Genomic DNA, 21573 nt, shown 5'->3' with positions numbered 1-21573 from the left:
GTAAGCTTGCAGAGAACATAAAAACTGACTGTAAAAGCTTTTATAGATATGTGAAGAGAAAAAGATTGATGAAGTCAAGCGTAGGTCCCTTGCAGTCAGAATCGGGGGAATTTATAATGGGGAACAAAGAAATGGCAGACCAACTAAATACATATTTTGGCTCTGTCTTCACAAAGGAGGACACAAATAACCTCCCAGAGATGCCGGGGAACATAGGGTCTGATGAAAGGGTGGAACTGAAAGAAATCAGTATTTGTAGGGAAATGGTGTTAGGAAAATTGATGGGACTGAAGGCCGATAAATCCCCAGGGCCTGATAATCTACATCCCAGGGTACTTAAGGAAGTGGCCCTAGAAATAGTAGATGCATTGCTGGTCATCTTCCAGAACTCGATAGACTCTGGAACGGTACCCATGGATTGGCGGGTAGCTAATGTTAGCCTACTATTCAAAAAAGGTGGTCGAGAAAAGGCGGGGAATTATAGACTGGTAAGCTTGACATCGGTAGTGGGGAAAATGCTAGAGTCCATTATAAAAGATGTAATAGCAGAGCACTTGGAAAGCAGTGACTGGATCGGACAAAGTCAACATGGATTTACAAAAGGTAAATCATGCTTGACTAGTCTACTGGAATTTTTTGAGGATGTAACTGGTAAAATAGATAAGGGAGAACCAGTGGATGTGGTATATTTGGACTTTCAGAAGGCTTTCGATAAGGTCCCGCATAAGAGATTAGCATGCAAAATTAAGGCACATGGGATTGGGGGCAAGGTATTGACTTGGATAGAGAACTGGTTGGCGGACAGAAAGCAAAGAGTTGGAATAAACGGGTCGTTTTCCGAGTGGCAGGCAGTGACTAGTGGGGTACCGCAAGGATCGGTCCTAGGACCCCAGCTGTTCACAATATATATTAATGATCTGGACGAGGGAATTGGATGTAATATCTCCAAATTTGCAGACGACACAAAGCTAGCGGGGAGGGTATGCTGTGAGGAGGATGCCGTGAGACTCCAGCACGATTTGGACAGGTTGGGTGATTGGGCAGAAACATGGCAAATGCACGATAATGTGGATAAATGTGAGGTTATCCACTTTGGTGGCAAAAACAGGAAGGCAGATTATTATTTGAATGGTAATAGTTTGGGAGAAGGGGAAGTGCAAAGAGACCTGGGTGTTCTTGTACACCAGTCGCTGAAGGTAAGCATGCAGGTGCAGCAGGCGGTTAAGAAGGCAAATGGTATGTTGGCCTTCGTAGCAAGAGGGTTCGAGTACAAGAACAAGGATGTCTTGCTACAGTTGTACAGGGCCTTGGTGAGACCACACCTTGAGTATTGTGTGCAGTTTTGGTCGCCTTACCTGAGGAAGGACGTTCTTGCCATGGAAGGAGTGCAGCGAAGATTCACCAGGCTGATACCTGGGATGGCAGGAATGATGTATGAGGAGAGATTGGGTCGATTTGGCTTTTACTCACTGGAGTTTAGAAGATTGAGAGGGGATCTCATCGAAACCTATAAAATTCTGTCAGGCCTGGACAGACTAGATGCAGGAAGGATGTTTCTGATGGCCGGGGAGTCCAGAACCAGGGGTCATAGTCTAAGGATAAGGGGTAAGCCATTTAGGACTGAAATGAGGAGGAATTTCTTCACCCAGAGAGTGGTGAACCTGTGGAATTCTCTGCCACAGAGGGCGGTGGAGGCCAGTTCATTAAGTATATTCAAGAAAGAGTTGGATATATTTCTTAAGGCTAAAGGGATCAAGGGATATGGGGAGAAGGCAGGGACAGGGTACTGAATTTGGATGATCAGCCATGATCTCATTGAATGGCGGAGCAGGCTCGAAGGGCCGAATGGCCTACTCCTGCTCCTATCTTCTTTGTATCTATGTATCTCTCCCCCACTCTCCCCCTCGCTCTCCCTCTCTCTCCCTCTCTCCCTCCCTCTCTCTCTCTCCCTCTCTCTCTCCCTCTCTCTCTCCCTCTCTCTCCCTCCCCTGCCCTCTCACTCTCTCTCTCTCTCTCTCCCTCCCTCTCCCCCCTCTCTCTCTCCCCCTCTCTCTCTCCCCCCTCACTCTTCTCCCCCCTCTCTCTCCCTCTCCCTCTCACTCTCTCTCTCTCTCTCTCTCTCTCTCTCTCTCTCCCTCCCTCTCCCCCCCTCTCTCCCCCCTCACTCTTCTCCCCCCTCTCTCCCTCTCCCTCTCCCTCTTAATTCAATTTAATTCAAATTGCTTTATTGGCATGACAAGATACATCTTATGTTGCCAAAGCACAGAAAAACATATATAATTGAACACATAAATGCAGATCTAGACATACAGTGTATAGACAAATATACCCATGTATACATAAATACACACACAAACAATATACATATAATCTTTTCTTAGATTCAATGGTCACTGGTTGTCCCTCTGCTTATGGCAAGCTGTAACATAGTTTGCCGCTAAAGTTACACATTTTCTCTGTTCCCCTAATAGATATGGGAGTTTTTGGTGGTCATTCAAATTTTTGAATTCAGGGCATATTTTTATGAATTTTGGGTAGAAATTCCCCCTTATGTCCTGATAGCTCCCACAAGTTGTGAGGAAGTGCATCTCTGTCTCCACCACTCCCTGACTGCAGTGAGAGCATAGCCTGTCTTCTCTGGGCAACCAGGTCTGCCTGTGTCTGCCTTTTTCGATGGCCAGGCTATGCTCACTAAGTCTGTACATTGAGAAGGTTTTTCTCAGTTTGCTATCTTTCACCATGGTCAGGTAATCAGCCATGGTGTACTGTATGTTTAGGGCCAAATAGCAATCGAGTTTGTTTTGGGTTTTTGTCGTTTCTGTCCAATAGGTCAAATATTTTTTTTTTGTTTAGTAATAATTGCGTTGGGTCGAATTCTCTGTGCTAGGATGTCACTGTCCTGGGGCTGATTATTATTAGTAGTGTTAGTAGTTACTTCACTGAGTCCCAGGACCAGTTGACTGAGGGGACTCTTCTCTATGATCATCTCTTGGCATTTCAGGGCTTTGTAATGATAGCAGTGGGGGTTGCTCATTTTTAGGTGTTTCCAAAATTTGATCGCTCTTTTTTGGATATTAATTAGTAGTGGATATTGGCCTAATTCTGCCCTGCATGCATTGTTTGCGGTTTTCCTCTGAGTCCAGAGGATACATTTACAGAATTCTGCATGCAGGATCTCAATTGGATGTTTGTCCCATTTTGCAAATTCTTGTTGTGTTAGCGGACCCCACACCTCACTGCCATAGAGTGCAATTGGTTCAATTACTGATTTAAAAATTTTGAGCCAAATGCCAATTGGATTGTCTATTTGGATTGACTTTTTAATGGCATAGAAAGCCCTTTTTGCTTTCTCTTTCAGTTCATTCACAGCCAGATGAAAATTTCCCGTAGAACTGATTTTTAAGCCTAAGTATGTGTAATTTGTAGTTTGTTCAATTTTAGTTGCTCCTAATGTGAAGTTTATTCTGGGTCCCTGATGTCTGGATCTTTGCTGGAACACAAGAACTTTGGTTTTTTTGGGGTTTATTGTCAGGGCCCAGGTCTGACAGAACGACTCTAGCAGATCCAGGTTCTGCTGTAGACCCTCCTCTGTTGGTGAGAGCAGAACCAGGTCATCTGCATAGAGGAGGAATTTAACTTTGGAGTCATATAGGGCGAGGCCAGGTGCTGTAGATTGTTCAAGTAGTTTTGCCAATTCATTTATATAAATATTAAAGAGTGTCGGTGAGATAGACGAGCCTTGCGCCACGCCCCTGTGAGAAATATTTTGTTTGTTTGTCTCCAATTTTAACTGCACATTTATTGTTTGTATACATTGATTTAATTACATCATATGTTTTTCCCCCTACACCACTTTCAATAAGTTTTAAGAATAGACCGTCGTGCCAAATAGAATCGAAAGCCTTCTGGAAATCTATAAAGCAGGCAAAAATTTTGCTTTTGTTTTGGTGAACATGTTTGTCAATTAGGGTGTGTAGGGTGAAAATATGATCCGATGTTCTATAATTTGGTAAGAATCCAATTTGGCTTTTACTCAAGACATTGTGCTCCTTAAGGAAGTTTATAAGTCTTTTGTTTATGATACTACAGAATACCATCCCCAGATTACTGTTCACACAGATGCCTCAGTAGTTATTTGGGGCAACTTTGTCTCCACTTTTGTATATGGGCGTTATGAGTCCTTTGTTCCAGACATCAGGGAAGTAACCGACACTCAGAACCAAGTTGAAGAGTTTTAGGATAGCCAATTTCATTTTATCATCAGTGTGTTTAAGCATCTCGTTTAGGATGCCATCTGCTCCACAGGTTTTTCTTGGTCACAGGTCCTTGAGTTTTTCAAATAGCTCTTTTTCAGTTATTGAGGAGTCTAAAGGGTTTTGGTAATCTTTTATGGTCAGTTCGAGCTTTTCCAATTCTTTATATATTTGATCTTGCTCTGGGCTTAGTGTGTTTTTCTGGTATAATTTTTCAAAATGGTTTTCCCATATGTCTCCATTTTGAATGGGCAATTCATCGTGTTGCTTTTTGTGTAATGTATTCCAGTTGTCCCAGAAACAATTAGAATCAATAGATTCTTCAATGGAGCTGAGTTTATTCTTAATATACTGTTCTTTCTTGGTTCTGAGTGTTTTTGTATTGTGTTAGTGCCTGACAATAAGCAAGGCATAATTCCTCGTTTTCTGGTTGTCTGTGTTTTTGGTTTGATATTTTTCTGAGTTTTTTCCTCATGTTATGACAGTCTGAATCAAACCATTTTTTGTGGTTTTGTGTTTTGGGTTTACTCTTGCGAGATTTCAAGTTCGACATTGATGCCAAATTATCAAAAATATTATTTAGGTTATTCACTGCCAGGTTTACGCCTTCTTTATTGTGAGTGTATGTGTTTTCCAGAAAGGTGTCCAAGAGAGATTGAGTTGATTGACTGCTAATTGCTTTCTGGTATTTTTCCATGCTGTTTTGGGCCCATCTGTAGGATTTTTTAATGTTGTACAGCTTACTGGGCTGTGTTTCTGTGTTGGTTGTTTCTGTCCTTTTAAGATACGCAGTAATTTGGCTGTGATCTGACTCTCTCTCTCTCCCTCTCCCCCTCTCTCTCTCTCTCTCTCTCTCACTCTCTCTCTCACTCTCTCTCCCCCCCTTTCTCCCTCTCTCTCTCCCTCTCCCTCCCCCTCTCTCCCTCCCTCTCTCTCCCTCTCTCCCTCCCTCTCTCTCACTCTCTCCCTCCCCCTCTCTCACTCTCTCCCTCCCCCTCTCTCACTCTCTCTCTCTGACTCTCTCTCCCCCCCTTTCTCTCTCTCTCTCCCCTCTCTCTCCCTCTCTCTCCCTCTCTCCCTCTCTCTCCCACTCTCCCTCTCCCTCCCTCTCTCCCTCCCTCCCTCTCTCTCTCCCTCCCTCGCTCTCTCCCTCCCTCTCCCTCTCTCTCTCTCTCTCTGTCCCTCTCTCCCTCTCTCCCTCTCACTCCCTCCCTCTCGCCCTCCCTCGCTCCTTTCCTCCCTCTCTCCCTCCCTCGCTCTCTCTCTCTCCCTCTCTCTCTCTATCGCCCCCTATCTCTGCTCACAGTGGGTTCAGCCAGGAGCTGCTCTGTTACACGACGGGAAACCTGCCACAGACGCCTGCGGCTCCTCGATTGGTTCGTGCGGGGGTCACATGGGTGACGTTACAGTGGAACCGACCGGACGTTTCATCGCCGGAGGAACACATCACCTACTCGCTGGAAATGGAGGACGAGAGCGCGGTAAGTGTCTGTCTACTGCCCGTAGCAAACCCAGAGCATAGCAACACAGGAACAGGAGGAGGCCATTCAACCCCTCAAGCCTGTTACACAGGAGCAGGCTGTTCAGCCCCTCGAGGCTGTTACCATAGGAACCGGAGGAGGCCTTTTAGCCCATCGAACCTGTTACACAGGAACAGGAGAAAGCCATTCAGCCTCTCGAGACTGTTACACAGGAACAGGAGGAGGCCATTCAGCCCCTCAAGTCTGTCCCACAGGAACAGAAGGAGGTCATTCAGCCACATGAGCCTGTTACACAGGAACAGGAGGAGGCCATTCAGCCGCTCGAGCCTGTCCCGCCATTCAATCAGATCATGACTGATCTGTATCTTAACTCCATCTACCTGCCTTGGTTCCGTGACCCTTAATACCCTTACCTAACAAAAATATATCAATCTCAGTTTTGAAAATTTTTAATTGGCCCAGAAATTCGGGTCGGGGGCTTCCCGCGGGTGCAAGCCCCCAATCTGCACTTACCTAGCGCGTCAGCCGTTGAGCTGTCGGCCCCCGTGGAATTCCGATCCGGGGCCTGCTCCAGCTGCCGGCGCGCAGTGCTTGCGTATCCCAGGGGCGCAGTTAGTGCGATGCGTCCCCTGGGATCACGTGGGCCATGGGGAGCCAATCGGAGCAGGGAATGCGCCATTCATAAGTCTGACAGGAAGTGCTGTCAAACTTAGAAATACTACGGGCCCCTTCTTCTTACAAAACATCACTAAATCTTCAAATAATTTTTTTTTTAAATCAAATTTTTTAAATAAACTATAAATTAAAAGAAATAACTATTTTAAACAATAATTTAAATTTTTGAATTTTTTTTTAAATTTTCTAACGGGGCTAAAAATAAACTTACCTTGCTTTAAAGTATTTAAAAATAATAAACCTGTGGAAAAAATGTTTTAATTTTAATTAATTCACCACTTACCTTGTAAAAAGCAGGCCTTATGCCTGCTTTTTACATTTCTAAATTCTGCAGACTTACGATCCCGGAGAAACCTGTAAAAAAAAACGAAGTTCGATGCGCAGGCGCAGCCTCTCCCACGCACGCGTTCGAACTCTGAACCCTTGCTTTCAGGGGAACGGAAGTGCCGGTTTCCCGCGCATGCGCACTGCATGCAGGAAACCGGCACTTCCATTGGGCCTACGGGTGAGTACCCCGTGCGTACTCACCCGTGGAGACCCGAATTTCTGGGCCAAATTATCTCCCAACCTCAACAGCTTTTTCGGGGAGCGAGTTCCAGATTTCCACCACCCTTTGTATAAAGAAAGGGCCTGTTACACCCCGACATCACCCCTGAATGGCCTGGCTCTAATTTTCAGGTTCTGCCCCCTTGTTCTGGACTCCCCCCCACCAGAGGAAATAGTTTCTCTCTCTCGACCCCATCAAATCCTTTAATCATCTTAAACACCTCGATTAGATCACCCATTAATCTTCTATACTCGAGGGAATACAAGCCCAGTCTATGCAACCTGTCCTCAGAATTTAACCCTTTTACACCCGGTATGAGCCTGAATGAGAAGCTTTGGGGCTCCTAACTGTTCATATCTGATGTTGAATAAACCACGTGACTGTTAACAAAACCTTCCCCCCTCCATAATCTTCAGCTCATCCAAAACTCGGCTGCCCCGTGTCCTAACTCGCACCGAGTCCCGTTCACCCATCACCCCCTGTGCTCACTGCCCCGTGTCCTCACTCGCACCGAGTCCCGTTCACCCATCACCCCCTGTGCTCACTGCCCCGTGTCCTCACTCGCACCGAGTCCCGTTCACCCATCACCCCCTGTGCTCGCTGACCTACATTGGCTCTCGGTCCGGCAACACCTCGATTTTAAAATTCTCATCCTTGTTTTCAAATCCCTCCGTGGCCTCTCCCCCTCCCTATCTCTGTAATCTCCTCCAGCCCCACAACCCTCCGCGATCTCTGCGCTCCTCCAATTCTGACCTCTTGCACATCCCCAATTTCCTTAGACCCTCCATTGGTGGCCGTGCCTTCAGCTGCCTGGGCCCTAAGCTCTGGAATTCCCTCCCTAAACCTCTTCATCGCTTTACCTCTCTCTCCTACTTTAAGATGCTCCTTAAAACCCAAACCTCTTTGACCAAGCTTTTGGTCACCTGTCCTAATATCTCCTTATGAGGCTCGGTGTCAAACTATGTTTGATAATCGCTCCTCTGAAGCGCCTCAGGACGTTTTACTATGTTAAAGGCGCGGTCTAGTTGTATTTGCTGTTGTTGCAGGGTTGTGGCTTTCAGTCGAAGTACACCGGTGAGGATGTGACCAGCACTGTGAAGTCACTCATCAGGAGCACACAGTACAAGTTCAGGGTAAGCTGCTCCTTTCATTGCTTTGAGTCTTTCCTCCAAGGGGACGCAGATTGAGAAGAGGCCGTTTAGTCCCAGACAGTTGTTAGTTTAGTGACACATGATGCTAAACTTCATAAAGGCGGATCCTTGCTCGGTGGGCTAGAGTTTTACACCTGATGTGCCTCAATTATTCCGAGACTTGAAGTTAGCAGAACAAAAGTAAGGCTTTTATTAACTCAGAACATAACACGTAAAATAGAGAGATGTCTTCCTTCAGGAGGCTGATGCCCGACTGAACTTAGATTACAAAGGAGCCAGGTATGGGCGGAGCCCTGCACACAACCAGTTCCAGCACATTCCAATACATAATACATGAGGACTGGGGGAAGGGCAAAGACACAGAAAGCAGGCAGTTACAAGACACAGAAAACAGGCAGTGATGAATGGAATATATTTCATCACAACACCCTTACTCCAAGTGTCAGCCTGTGGCTCAGTGGGTAGCGCTCTCGTCTCTGAGTCAGAAATTTGTGGGTTCAAATCCCACTCCAGAGACTTGAGCACATTAATCCAGGATTAAACTCCCGCTGCCAGTACTGAGGGAGTGCTGCACTGTCGGTGGTGCCGTCTTTCAGATGAGACGTTAAACCGAGGCCCCATCTGCCCTCTCGGGTAGATGTAGAAGATCCCAGGGCCACTATTTTGAAGAAGAGCAGGGGAGCTTTCACTAAAACAGATGATCGGGTCATTATCACATTGTGGGAGCTTGCTGTGCACTAATTGGCTGCAGCATTTCCTACATTACAACAGCAACTGCACTTCAAGAAAGTACTTCATTGGCTGTAAAGTGCTTTGGATGTCTTCCCTCCCCTCCCTCACTCTCTCTCCCTCACATCTCTCTCTCACTCACTCTCTCTCACTCACTCTCCCTCACATCTCTCACTCACTCACCCTCACTCACTCACCCTCACTCACTCACCCTCACTCACTCTCCCTCACTCTCACTCACTCTCCCTCACTCACTCACCCTCCCTCACATCTCTCTCTCACTCACTCTCTCTCACTCACTCTCCCTCACATCTCTCTCTCACTCACCCTCACTCACTCACCCTCACTCACTCTCCCTCACTCTCACTCACTCACCCTCACTCACTCACCCTCACTCACACCCTCACTCACTCTCCCTCACTCTCACTCACTCTCCCTCACTCACTCACCCTCCCTCACATCTCTCACTCAGTCTCACTCACTCTCCCTCCCTCTCTTCCTACCTGCCACTCTCCCTCCCTTACTCACTCTCCCTCACTCACCCTCCCTCTCCAGCTACCCGAATTTCAGTTGAAAATTGCCTCTAAATGTCTGACAAGCCCCCGGGTCGCCCACAGCCAACCTCTGCCCCTCCTTATGGGCGATCTAATCGAGGTGTTTAAAATGACAAAGGGATTCAATAGGTTAGTTTGAGAGAAACAATTTCCTCTGGTGGGGGGAGTCCAGAACAAGGGGGCAGAACCTTAAAATTAGAGCCAGGCCGTTCAGGGGTGATGTCAGGAAGCACTTCTTCACACAAAGGGCAGTGGAAATCTGGAACTCTCTCTCCCAAAAGGCTGTGGATGCTGAGGGTTAATTGGAGCTCGAGAGGCTGAGGTCAGTAGATTTTTTGGGGGTAAGGGTATCACGGGATATGGAGTTGAGGTACAGATCAGCCATGATCTGATTGAATGGCGGAACAGGCTCGAGGGGCTGAATGGCCTTCTCCTGTTCCTAAAATTCCTATCAAGCTCACGAGCTCTGAGAAGCAGAACTGCCGTCTGGTGCGAAAGTAAGTTTAAAAAGTTCCGCTGCGGTGTTCAAGTTTGGGCAGCAGCCAGGCGGCGGCGAGCGGGCCTTTGCTGGTGGGCGATGGTGCGGTGCTCCGTCTCGCTCGTGTACGGGGAGTGAATGTTTGCGGTGCGGTGACGTGTCTCTGCTTCTTTCCCCAGCTGACAGCTTCCAACACGGAAGGCAAGAGCAGTCCCAGCGAAGTGCTCGTGTGCATCACCAACCCTGACCAGCCAGGGCCTCCATCCACACCCTACGTCACCGGCCCTATGACATCGCACAGCCTTCACCTGAAGTGGGGTGCGTACACACCTCCCCTGTCCATTCTTCTCCTCCGCCCCTTGCACTTTACAGTAACCAATGTCTTTGCTCAGTTGGCGCTGAGCAAAGGTGACCAGCAAGATGCCAAGTTCGAGTCATCGAATGATACAGCACAGGAGGAGGCCATTCGGCCCATCGTGCCTGTGCCGGCTCTTTGAAAGAGCTCTCCAAATAATCCCACTCCCCCTGCCCTTTCCCCTGCAAATCTTTCCCTTTCACGTATTTATCCAATTCCCTTTTGGAAGTTACTATTGAATCTGCTTCCACCGCCCTTTCAGGCAGCGCGTTCCAGATCACAGCAACTCGCTGCGGAATAAAATTTCTCCTCATCTCCCCCCTGGATTTTTTGCCAATTATCTTAAAATCTGTGTCCTCTGGTTACCGACCCTCCTGCCACTGGAGACAGTTTCCCCCTATCTACTCTATCAAAACCTCTCTAATTTTGAACATCTCTGTTAGATCTCCCCTTAACCTCCTCTGCTCTAAGGAGAACAACCACAGCTTCTCCAGTCTCTCCACATAACAGAAGTCCATCATCCCTGGTACCATTCTGGTCAATCTCCTCTGTGCCCTCTCCAAGGCCTTGACATCCTTCCTAAAGTGCGGTGCCCAGAATCGGACACAATACCCCAGCTGAGGCTCAACCAGTGATTTATAAAGGTTTAGCGCGACTTCCTTGCTTTTGTACTGTATGTTTCTGTTTCTAAAGCTAAGGATCCTGTCATGAATCTTATCATGACTCATGAAGTAACACTGGGCAGCCAGCTGGTGGCGCTGTCCAAGGAGTATAAATACTCGGGCGTGGGCCCAGCTTGCTCAGGATGTTTCTGTAACCAGGAACTAGTGATGTAACTAGAATCTCATGGTTGTGAAACAGTTGATTAAAGCCTTGTTTTATACTCCAACCAAGTGCTCAGTAGTCTTTTTATATCAGATCCCATCAGCTTCTTTAACAGCTTTATCAATTATATCAGTTGGCGAGCACTACGATATGGTGTCAATGCCCCTGGGACATGGAAGGTACAAGTCAGCCAGATTGTCCTCCATTGATCACAACTGTGTCCTGTGCCCACGATCCATTTACACCATTTCTCAGGGGAGTTCTGTCGGTTTCCCGTCCAAGTTATGAGAGAACTTCCCCCCCCAACCACCATCCCCCCCCCCCCCCACCCCCATCAACTCCGGCCCGGAATTTCAGGGCCTGGGTATTGACCTCCAGTTGGGGGGGGGGAAAAAGCCTCAGTTTCTCTTCATAACTGCGACCCCCTCACCCCTGGTAACATCCCAGTGAATCTACCTTTTCCATTGCTTTTATGTCCTTCCTACAATGGGGATGCCCAAGACTGCACCCAATACTCCCAACTGCGACCTAACCAAGGCCTTGTTCAAAGGCCACCTCACCTCCCTGTCTTTGTGTTCTATGCCTCTAGATACAGAAACCAACTACAGTATTCCGTTTGTCTTTTTTTTATTATTACATAGATTTCTACAGCACAGCAACAGGCCATTCGGCCCAAATGGTCCATGCCGGTGTTTATACTCCAGACACGAGCCTCCTCGCACCCTCCCTCCCGTATCCCTCGATCTCTCCTCCCTCATGCATGTATCAAGTCTCCCCTTAAATGCATCAACGCTCTTTGCTTCAACCACTCCACATTCTCGCCACTCTCTGTGTAAAGAAGTTCCTCCCAGAATTCTTTACTTGATCGGTTAGTGACTATCTTATATTTATGCCCCCTTGTTCTGGTCTCCCCCACAAGTGGATACATCTTCTCTACGTCTACCCGATCGAACCCCTTCATAATTTTAAAGACATCTAACAGATCTCCTCTTTGTCTTCTCATTTTGCTCACTGCCCTACATTGGCTCCCCAATTCCCTCCACAGCCTCGCCCCCCTCCCTCTCTCTCCAACCTCCTCCAGCCCTACACGCCACCGAGATCTCTGCGCTCCTCCAATTCTGGCCTCTTGTGCATCCCAGATTTAAAACGCTGCACCATTGGCGGCCGTGCCTTCAGCTGCCTGGGCCCCAAGCTCTGGAATTCCCTCCCTAAACCTCTCCGCCTCTCTCTCCTCCTTTAAGACGCTCCTTAAATCCGACCTCTTTGACCCAGCTTTTGGTCACCTGTCCTAATATCTCCTTATGTGGCTCGGTGTCTGGTTTATGCTCCTGTGAAACGCCCTACTACATTAAAGATGCTATAAAAATGCTTGTTGTTGTAAAGGGCTCCATAGCCCATCATTGAATGTTTTTCTAACACAGACTCTTTCAATCTCTATAGACCCACCACAAGACAACGGTGGATCAGAAATTCTCAAGTACCTCCTGGAGATTTCTGAGGGGAGTTCGGAGGGTGAGTTCTATCTAACGTTCAACCTTTTATTTATCCCTCGTTTTTCTACCACCTCCATTCCTGGTGATGCTGGATATTCCCTGGAGTCTGGACTCCATAAGTACTGGTAGTCCTCCAGTAAACCTGTCTGTGTATGAGACCAGACAGTGAGTGTCAGCAGGTCATTCAACCCTGGTACTGTGTGTTGGGTACACCCAGACCCACATCCCATCATTCCCTGGTACAGTGTGTTGGGAATACTCAGACCCACATCCCATCATTCCCTGGTACAGCGTGTTGGGTACACCCAGACCCACATCCCATCATTCCCTGGTACTGTGTGTTGGGTACACCCAGACTCACATCCCATCATTCCCTGGTACTGTGTGTTGGGTACACCCAGACCCACATCCCATCATTCCCTGGTACAGCATGTTGGGAATACTCAGACCCACATCCCATCATTCCCTGGTACTGTGTGTTGGGTACACCCAGACCCACATCCCATCATTCCCTGGTACAGCGTGTTGGGAATACTCAGACCCACATCCCATCATTCCCTGGTACAGTGTGTTGGGTACACCCAGACCCACATCCCATCATTCCCTGGTACAGTGTGTTGGGTACACCGAGACCCACATCCCATCATTCTCTGGTACAGTGTGTTGGGAATACTCAGACCCACATCCCATCATTCCCTGGTACAGTGTGTTGGGTACACCCAGACCCACATCCCATCATTCCCTGGTACAGCGTGTTGGGTACACCCAGACCCACATCCCATCATTCCCTGGTACAGTGTGTTGAGAATACTCAGACCCACATCCCATCATTCCCTGATACTGTGTGTCGGGAATACCCAGACCCACATCCCATCATTCCCTGGTACAGTGTGTCGGGAATACCCAGACCCACATCCCATCATTCCCTGGTACAGTGTGTCGGGAATACCCAGACCCACATCCCAGCATTCCTTGGTACAGTGTGTCAGGAATACCCAGACCCACATCCCATCATTCCCTGGTACAGTGTGTTGGGAATACCCAGAACCACATCCCAGCATTTCCTGGTACAGTGTGTCGGGAATACCCAGACCCACATCCCATCATTCCCTGGTACAGTGTGTCGGGAATACCCAGACCCACATCCCATCATTCCCTGGTACAGCGGGTTGGGTACACCCGGACCCACATCCCATCATTCCCTGGTACAGTGTGTTGGGAATACTCAGACCCACATCCCATCATTCCCTGATACTGTGTGTCGGGAATACCCAGACCCACATCCCATCATTCCCTGGTACAGTGTGTCGGGAATACCCAGACCCACATCCCATCATTCCCTGGTACAGTGTGTCGGGAATACCCAGACCCACATCCCAGCATTCCTTGGTACAGTGTGTCAGGAATACCCAGACCCACATCCCATCATTCCCTGGTACAGTGTGTCGGGAACACCCAGACCCACATCCCATCATTCCCTGGTACAGCGTGTTGGGTACACCCAGACCCACATCCCAGCATTCCCTGGTACAGCGTGTTGGGAATACCCAGACCCACATCCCAGCATTCCCTGGTACAGTGTGTTGGGTACACCCAGACCCACATCCCATCATTCCCTGGTACAGCGTGTTGGGAATACCCAGACCCACATCCCATCATTCCCTGGTACAGTGTGTTGGGAACACCCAGACCCACATCCCATCATTCCCTGGCACAGTGTGTCGGGAATACCCAGACCCACATCCCATCATTCCCTGGTACAGTGTGTCGGGAATACCCAGACCCACATCCCAGCATTCCCTGGTACAGTGTGTCAGGAATACCCAGACCCACATCCCATCATTCCCTGGTACAGTGTGTTGGGAATACCCAGACCCACATCCCAGCATTCCCTGGTACAGTGTGTTGGGTACACCCAGACCCACATCCCAGCATTCCCTGGTACAGTGTGTTGGGAATACCCAGACCCACATCCCAGCATTCCCTGGTACAGTGTGTTGGGTACACCCAGACCCACATCCCATCATTCCCTGGTACAGTGTGTTGGGAATACCCAGACCCACATCCCAGCATTCCCTGGTACAGTGTGTTGGGTACACCCAGACCCACATCCCATCATTCCCTGGTACAGTGTGTCGGGAATACCCAGACCCACATCCCAGCATTCCCTGGTACAGTGTGTTGGGTACACCCAGACCCACATCCCAGCATTCCCTGGTACAGTGTGTCGGGAATACCCAGACCCACATCCCATCATTCCCTGGTACAGTGTGTTGGGAATACCCAGACCCACATCCCAGCATTCCCTGGTACAGTGTGTTGGGTACACCCAGACCCACATCCCAGCATTCCCTGGTACAGTGTGTTGGGTACACCCGGACCCACATCCCATCATTCCCTGGTACAGTGTGTTGGGAATACCCAGACCCACATCCCATCATTCCCAGGTACAGTGTGTTTGGGAATACCCAGACCCACCTCTCATCATTCCCTGGTACAGTGTGTTGGGAACACCCGGCTCCATATCCCGTCATTCCCAGGTACAGTGTGTTGGGAACACCCGGCTCCATATCCCGTCATTCCCTGGTACAGTGTGTTTGGGAATACCCAGACCCACCTCTCATCATTCCCTGGTACAGTGTGTTGGGAACACCCGGCTCCATATCCCGTCATTCCCTGGTACAGTGTGTTGGGAACACCCGGCTCCATATCCCGTCATTCCCTGGTACAGTGTGTTGGGAACACCCGGCTCCATATCCCGTCATTCCCTGGTACAGTGTGTTGGGAACACCCGGCTCCATATCCCGTCATTCCCTGGTACAGTGTGTTGGGAACACCCGGCTCCATATCCCGTCATTCCCTGGTACAGTGTGTTGGGAACACCCGGCTCCATATCCCGTCATTCCCAGGTACAGTGTGTTGGGAACACCCGGCTCCATATCCCGTCATTCCCTGGTACAGTGTGTTGGCTGCGACCCCCCCAAGAGCAGCGCTCGAGTGAGATACCGTTTGGGCCAGGACTCCTGGCAAATCGTCATGAACAACACTGGACTACATGACCCCTTGTGCCAGGGACGGTGCTGTGAGCGCTGGACCCCAGCGGGTTGCCGGCGTGCTTGTGTATTGTAGCTACATTGAGCTTCAATGATTTGCAGCCTCCCCTTTTGGAATGAAGTAGTCGGTGGTGATTTGAAGAGGCCTTTTCTGGTGGAATTGAGTTTTTCTTTCAATGTCCCTTCGCAGGAAGCCAGTGGGAGGTGGTGTACAGCGGATCGGCCAATGAGACCGTCTGCCATCAGTTGAAACCAGGCACTTTGTACAGGTTCAGAGCCTGTTGTATCAGCACCGGGGGCCACAGTCAGGTACAGCAACCACTCCCATTTATACTGAGCCTTTAACATAGCAAAAACATCCCAAGGCGCTTCACAGGAGCGTCATCAGGCAAAATATGATGCCGGGCCGTATAAGGAAACATTAGGACAGGCGACCAAAAGCTTGGTCAAGGAGGTAGGTTTTAAGGAGAGTCTTAAAGGAGGAGAGAGATGTAGAAAGGTTTAGGGAGGGAATTCCAGAGCTTGGGGGCCCAGGCAGCTGAAGGCACGACCGCCAATATCGGGGGATGCGCAAGAGGCCAGAATTGGAGGAGCGCAGAGATCGCGGAGGTAACGTGGTTTCCTAAACATCCCACCTCGCAGCCGTGGCCGCGATACTTCTCCAGCCTTGGTATCTTTAAAGGTCTCCCCAGAGAGTAAAGGCCACGAAATTCCTCGGAGATGCTTCCTCTCCGCCTGAATGCAAAGCGGAATCTCCGATTACACTGCCCTTCCCGTGAAGTACCGGCTGGAGAAGCTCAGGGGAATTTCCTGGTCAGCGAGAAACACGGCCCCCCACTCGGGACCAAGGCACCCCTGGGCAAGGGATGGGAGGGAAGAGCAGCTACCCTGCTCCTGATCGCTGTCACCGGTGACTTTTGCTGGGAGGCGTTCAGGGACGGGTGGTTGGGCGAGGTCGGAATTGGCATCGGCTTTTGATATGCCGCAAAGGTGTGAAAGCTTTCTGACTCTCGCTCTTCCTGGGCTCAAGTCTTGAAAATTGGACACTTGGAGGCTCAGTTGGACTTGGAACTGTACCTCATCAGACAAAGAAAGTAGGACTTGCATTTCTATAGCGCCTTTTACGACCTCAGGACATCCCCCAAGCGCTTTACAGCCAATGAAGTACTTTTGAAGAGTAGGTGCTGTTGCAATGTGGGAAACGTGGCAGACGATTTGCGTACAGCAAGATCCCACAAACAGCAATGAGATAATGACCAGATAATCTGTTTTTTTTTTAGTGATGTTGATTGAGGGATAAATATTGGCCCAGAACACCGGGGAGAACTCCCTTGCTCTTCTTCAGAATAGTGGCCGTGGGATCCTTTCGCCCACCCGAGAGAGCAGACTGGGCCTCAGTTTTACTTGGGATGTGGGCGTCGCTGGCAAGGCTTGCATTTGTTGCCTGTCCCTAGTTGCCCCCCTTGAGAAGGTGGCGGTGAGCCCCCTCCTCCTCCTCCTCCTATAGACCGCTGCAGTCCGTGTGGTGAAGGTGCTCCCTCAGCGCTGTTGGGTCGGGAGTTCCAGGATTTCGACCCGGTGACAATGTGTCCTGTATCATCAGTCACCACAGTGACAGGGCAAGGTTCGACTGACCTGCTTCTGATCATGGCAGAAAGAACATTGGATAAATTAACGTGTGCCTCACACAGGATAGCACTTCTCAAAACGTGGTGCCAGTCACATCCCCAAAGGGCATTAGTGGCTGCTGATGACTATTCAGTAGAACATCTGCTGATCATTTTGTTTGTAAATGATTTAAAACATCTCGTTAATGACTCTCATCTGGACAGGTTCATTCGGTTCCAAATGGCAAAACTACATTCCCCGCTGAATTGCCTCCAAGAGTGATGACCTGTCCCTCAATAGTCATTATTACGCAGATTTACATGCAACGTTTTACAGCACAGAAACAGGCCATTCGGCCCACCTGGTCTATGCCGGTGTTTATGCTCCACACGAGCCTCCTCCCACCCTTACTTCATCTAACCTTATCTGCATATCCTTCTACCTTTTCTCCCTCGTGTGTTTATCTAGCTTCCCCTTAAATGTATCTCTGCTATTCACCTCAACCACTCCCTGTGGTAGCGAGTTCCACATTCTCACCACTCTCTGGGTAAAGAAGTTTCTCCTGAATTGGATTTATTAGTGACCATCTTATATTGATGACCCCTAGTTTTGGACTCCCCCACAAGTAGAAATATCTACCCTATCAAACCCTTTCATAATCTTAAAGACCTCTATCAGGTCACCCCTCAGCCTTCTCTTTTCCAGAGAAAAGAGCCCCAGCCTGTTCAATCTTTCCTGCTCGGTATAACCTCTCAGTTCTGGTATCATCCTAGTAAATCTTTTTTTGCACCTTCTCCAGTACCTTGATATCCTTTTTGTAATACGGAGACCAGAACTGTGCCCAGTGCTCCAAGGTGTGGTCTAACCGAGGTTCAATACAAGTTTAACATAACTTCTCTGCTTTTCAATTCTATCCCTCGAGAAATGAGCCCCAGTCTTTGTTTGCCTTTTTAAATGGCATTTCAGTGAGTATTTACATAACACCAGCAGACCTCCCCTGGCATTGCTGATGGTGATGGTGAGGCGAGGATGCGCTGTTTCACAATGGCAGGAGCCTCACCCACCGAATTGTTATATCCCAGGTGACCTCCCCTGGCAGTGCTCCTGATTAGTCGAAGATGCGCGGGATAAAGCTTCCATCACGGCAGGCGGTGAAGGATTTTGGTCGAATATACCACCTGAGCATTATATGGTGTTGGGACATATTTCAGGTGCCAATGGTGACATAGCCCCGTGAAATTGGGACCTTTAATACCCCATTTTGCACCCAAGAAACAGGCAAAATGAGGTCCAATTTTGCCCCAAGTGTGTTCCGATATAATAATGAGGGGGGAATGTTTAAATCTTGATAGCCTTTCTCCCATTGGACTTAAAGGAAGTGTCTTGAGGGAAGCTGTGTGTCACTAAGATGGAGCTACATTTTAGCTAATGTGTCCCTTTGTGGCCAAAAAGTCTTAATAATTGCAATAAAAAGGTCCATCCTGAGGTTTATTAGAAGCTGATTGTTGTTGCCGAGGGAAGTTTATCTCTAGGTTGGCAGCAGCTTGTAAACCCCCTGTTCTCTTCTCTGGGAAGACACCTAGTCATCGAAGTCAGTAAAAAATCAGCAGGAAATGATTGGCTTTCTTTCTCTTTCTTTTTAAAGTGCTACTTTTTCATTGGTCGGTTCCATACCTGTTCAGGTGTGATTAGTAGCAGTTTTATGAATATCGCACTTGAGTCAATGAGGATCAAGGGTGACAGGTGCTCTAGATCCCGATAGACAGACGGATAGATAGATAGATAGATAGACATAGATGGATAGATAGACATGGATGGTTAGATAGATAGATAGACATGAATGGATAGATAGATAGATAGACATGGATGGTTAGATAGATAGATAGACATGAATGGATAGATAGACATGGATGGTTAGATAGATAGATAGACATGAATGGATAGATAGACATGGATGGTTAGATAGATAGATAGACATGAATGGATAGATAGACATGGATGGTTAGATAGATAGATAGACATGAATGGATAGATAGACATGGATGGATAGATAGACATGGATGGTTAGATAGATAGATAGACATGAATGGATAGATGGATAGATAGACCAGCCCCAGACCAACACAGCCGTCCAAACACCAATCCGAGTGAACCAAATCATTAAAAAATGCAAAGAAACCTACCTGGAACATTGGAACAAAATAACTGAAAGCCAAAGCAGATTAGAATGTTACCGGGCCCTAAAAAGAGAATATAAACTGGCAGACTACCTCACGACCATCAGGGACACAAAACAGAGACAGACCCTCACCAGGTACAGACTAAGCGACCACCAACTGGAAATTGAAAAAGGCAGATACAAGAAATCCTGGCAGCCTAGAGAGAATAGAATATGCGATCAATGTCTGGCCGGCGAGGTTGAAACAGAGATGCATTTCCTCCTAAAATGCGAAAAATTCAACACATCAAGAAACATATTATTCAACAAGCTAAGCCAAACAACCCCAGATTTCAAGGAATTGGATGACCTGTCAAAATTGAGATTAGTCCTGGGAGAAGGAGATAGACCATACCTTGGGGCCAAATATGTAACAACATGTCACAACCTGAGGACTGTTTAAAAATTAAGACTGTTTAAAATTAATATTGAGCGTACCAAATGAAGTACAAAGACTGTTTAAAATTAATATTGTTTAAAAGTAATTTTGTATGTAACCAACAAATGTCAAATCGATTGACACCTACAGAATGTTGGAAAACTGTACCTTTTTGCTATGTAAGCTTTGGCAATATGGTTCTCTGTAAACTTTCATGCCAATAAAGCATTTGAATTGGAATTGGAATTGGAATTGGACATGGATGGTTAGATAGATAGATAGACATGAATGGATAGATAGATAGACATGGATGGTTAGATAGATAGATAGACATGAATGGATAGATAGACATGGATGGTTAGATAGATAGATAGACATGAATGGATAGATAGACATGGATGGTTAGATAGATAGATAGACATGAATGGATAGATAGACATGGATGGATAGATAGATAGATAGACATGGATGGATAGATAGATAGACATGGATGGATAGATAGATAGACATAATTGGTTAGATAGATATATAAACAGACATACATAGATGGATAAACAGACAGACAAACAGATGGACAGACAGATAGACAGAAAAACAGAGAGATAAATAGAGAGACAGCGACAGATAGACAGATGGAAAAATAGTTGCATATCTCGATTGATACGCAGATAGATACATTGATGGATAAATGGATAGCTATGCAGTTAAATGCACAGATAGATACATACCCTACCCCACTCAATTAATCTCCTGAAGGGATATTCTGCAAAACTGCCCCCAACCTCCCCTGTAAGACAAATTGAGAGAGGTTCTTTGATAAGTGAAGGAACACCTTGCCAGCTGTGAGTCAGTGTTTGATATTTGAGTGAAGATATTCAGTACAGGAGGAGCCCACCGTCCTCGACCCTCTCCCATTCTACAGTGGTACCTTCCGATTGGATTCTTTCCACAATGTTGCCCCGGGGTAATTCTCTATTTCTTCTCTCCCACTCTCCTTTCCTGCTCCAGTGCTCCGACAGTCTGTCCATTCACACGCAGAGTATCGCACCCGGACTGTGTCAACCCCCAAGGCTTGTGGGGAAACCGAAACACAAAGAGTTTCAGATACAATGGGGTAAGTACAATGGACACAGTGGGCTCCGGCATGGACATTGCTGGCGTCGGTGTCTCTCGCGTTAGTAAATAGGGGTGGTGGCATAGTGGTTAGCACTGTTGCCTCACAGCGCCAGGGACCCGGGTTCGAATCCGGCCTCGGGTGACTGTCTGTGTGGAGTTTGCACATTCTCCCTGTGTCTGCGTGGGTTTCCTCCGGGTGCTCCGGTTTCCTCCCACAGTCCAAAGATGTGCGGGTTAGGTTGATTTGGCTATGATAAATTGACCCTTAGTGTTAGGGGGGATTAAATACGTGGGGTTACGGGGATAGGGTGGGATATGTGTCGGTGCAGGCTCGATGGGCCGAAATGGCCTCTATCTGCACTGTGGGGATTCTGTGATTCTGTGAGGGGTCGAGTGTTCTGGTTAAGAAAGAATGAACTTGCATTTCTATAGCGCCTTTCACAACCTCTGGAAATCCCAAAGCGCTTCACAGCCAATGAAGTACTTTCTGAAGTGTAGTCACTGTTGGAATGTAGGTACTGGGGCAGCCAATTTGCGCACAGCAAGCTCCCACGAGCAGCAATGTGATAATGACCAAATAATCTGTTTTTTAGTGATGTTGATTGAGGGATAAATATTGGCCCCAGGACCTCGGGGAGAACTCCCCTGCTCTTCTAGC

The 21573-nt window shown here is 47.9% G+C and overlaps 1 protein-coding gene across 1 annotated transcript in view; it reads left to right on the top strand.

Moving 5' to 3' along the window:
• The window catches only part of fndc3ba (fibronectin type III domain containing 3Ba), a 480942-nt gene that overhangs the window by 336241 nt on the left and 123128 nt on the right, over positions 1-21573 (top strand). Inside the window, exons 13-18 of the mRNA XM_085989714.1 lie at positions 5560-5734; positions 8003-8089; positions 10048-10186; positions 12489-12560; positions 15785-15903; positions 20808-20913. Coding sequence (XP_085845840.1) covers positions 5560-5734; positions 8003-8089; positions 10048-10186; positions 12489-12560; positions 15785-15903; positions 20808-20913 — 698 coding nt within the window. The remainder of the gene's footprint in view (positions 1-5559; positions 5735-8002; positions 8090-10047; positions 10187-12488; positions 12561-15784; positions 15904-20807; positions 20914-21573) is intronic.

The sequence above is a fragment of the Somniosus microcephalus genome, chromosome 6 (assembly GCF_052327205.1).
Source record: "Somniosus microcephalus isolate GS21.2 chromosome 6, FLI_Smic_1.0, whole genome shotgun sequence".
Lineage (NCBI taxonomy): Eukaryota > Metazoa > Chordata > Chondrichthyes > Squaliformes > Somniosidae > Somniosus > Somniosus microcephalus.
The sequence above is the reverse complement of the archived record's forward strand: the minus strand, read 5'-3'. Positions and strand labels throughout refer to the sequence as shown.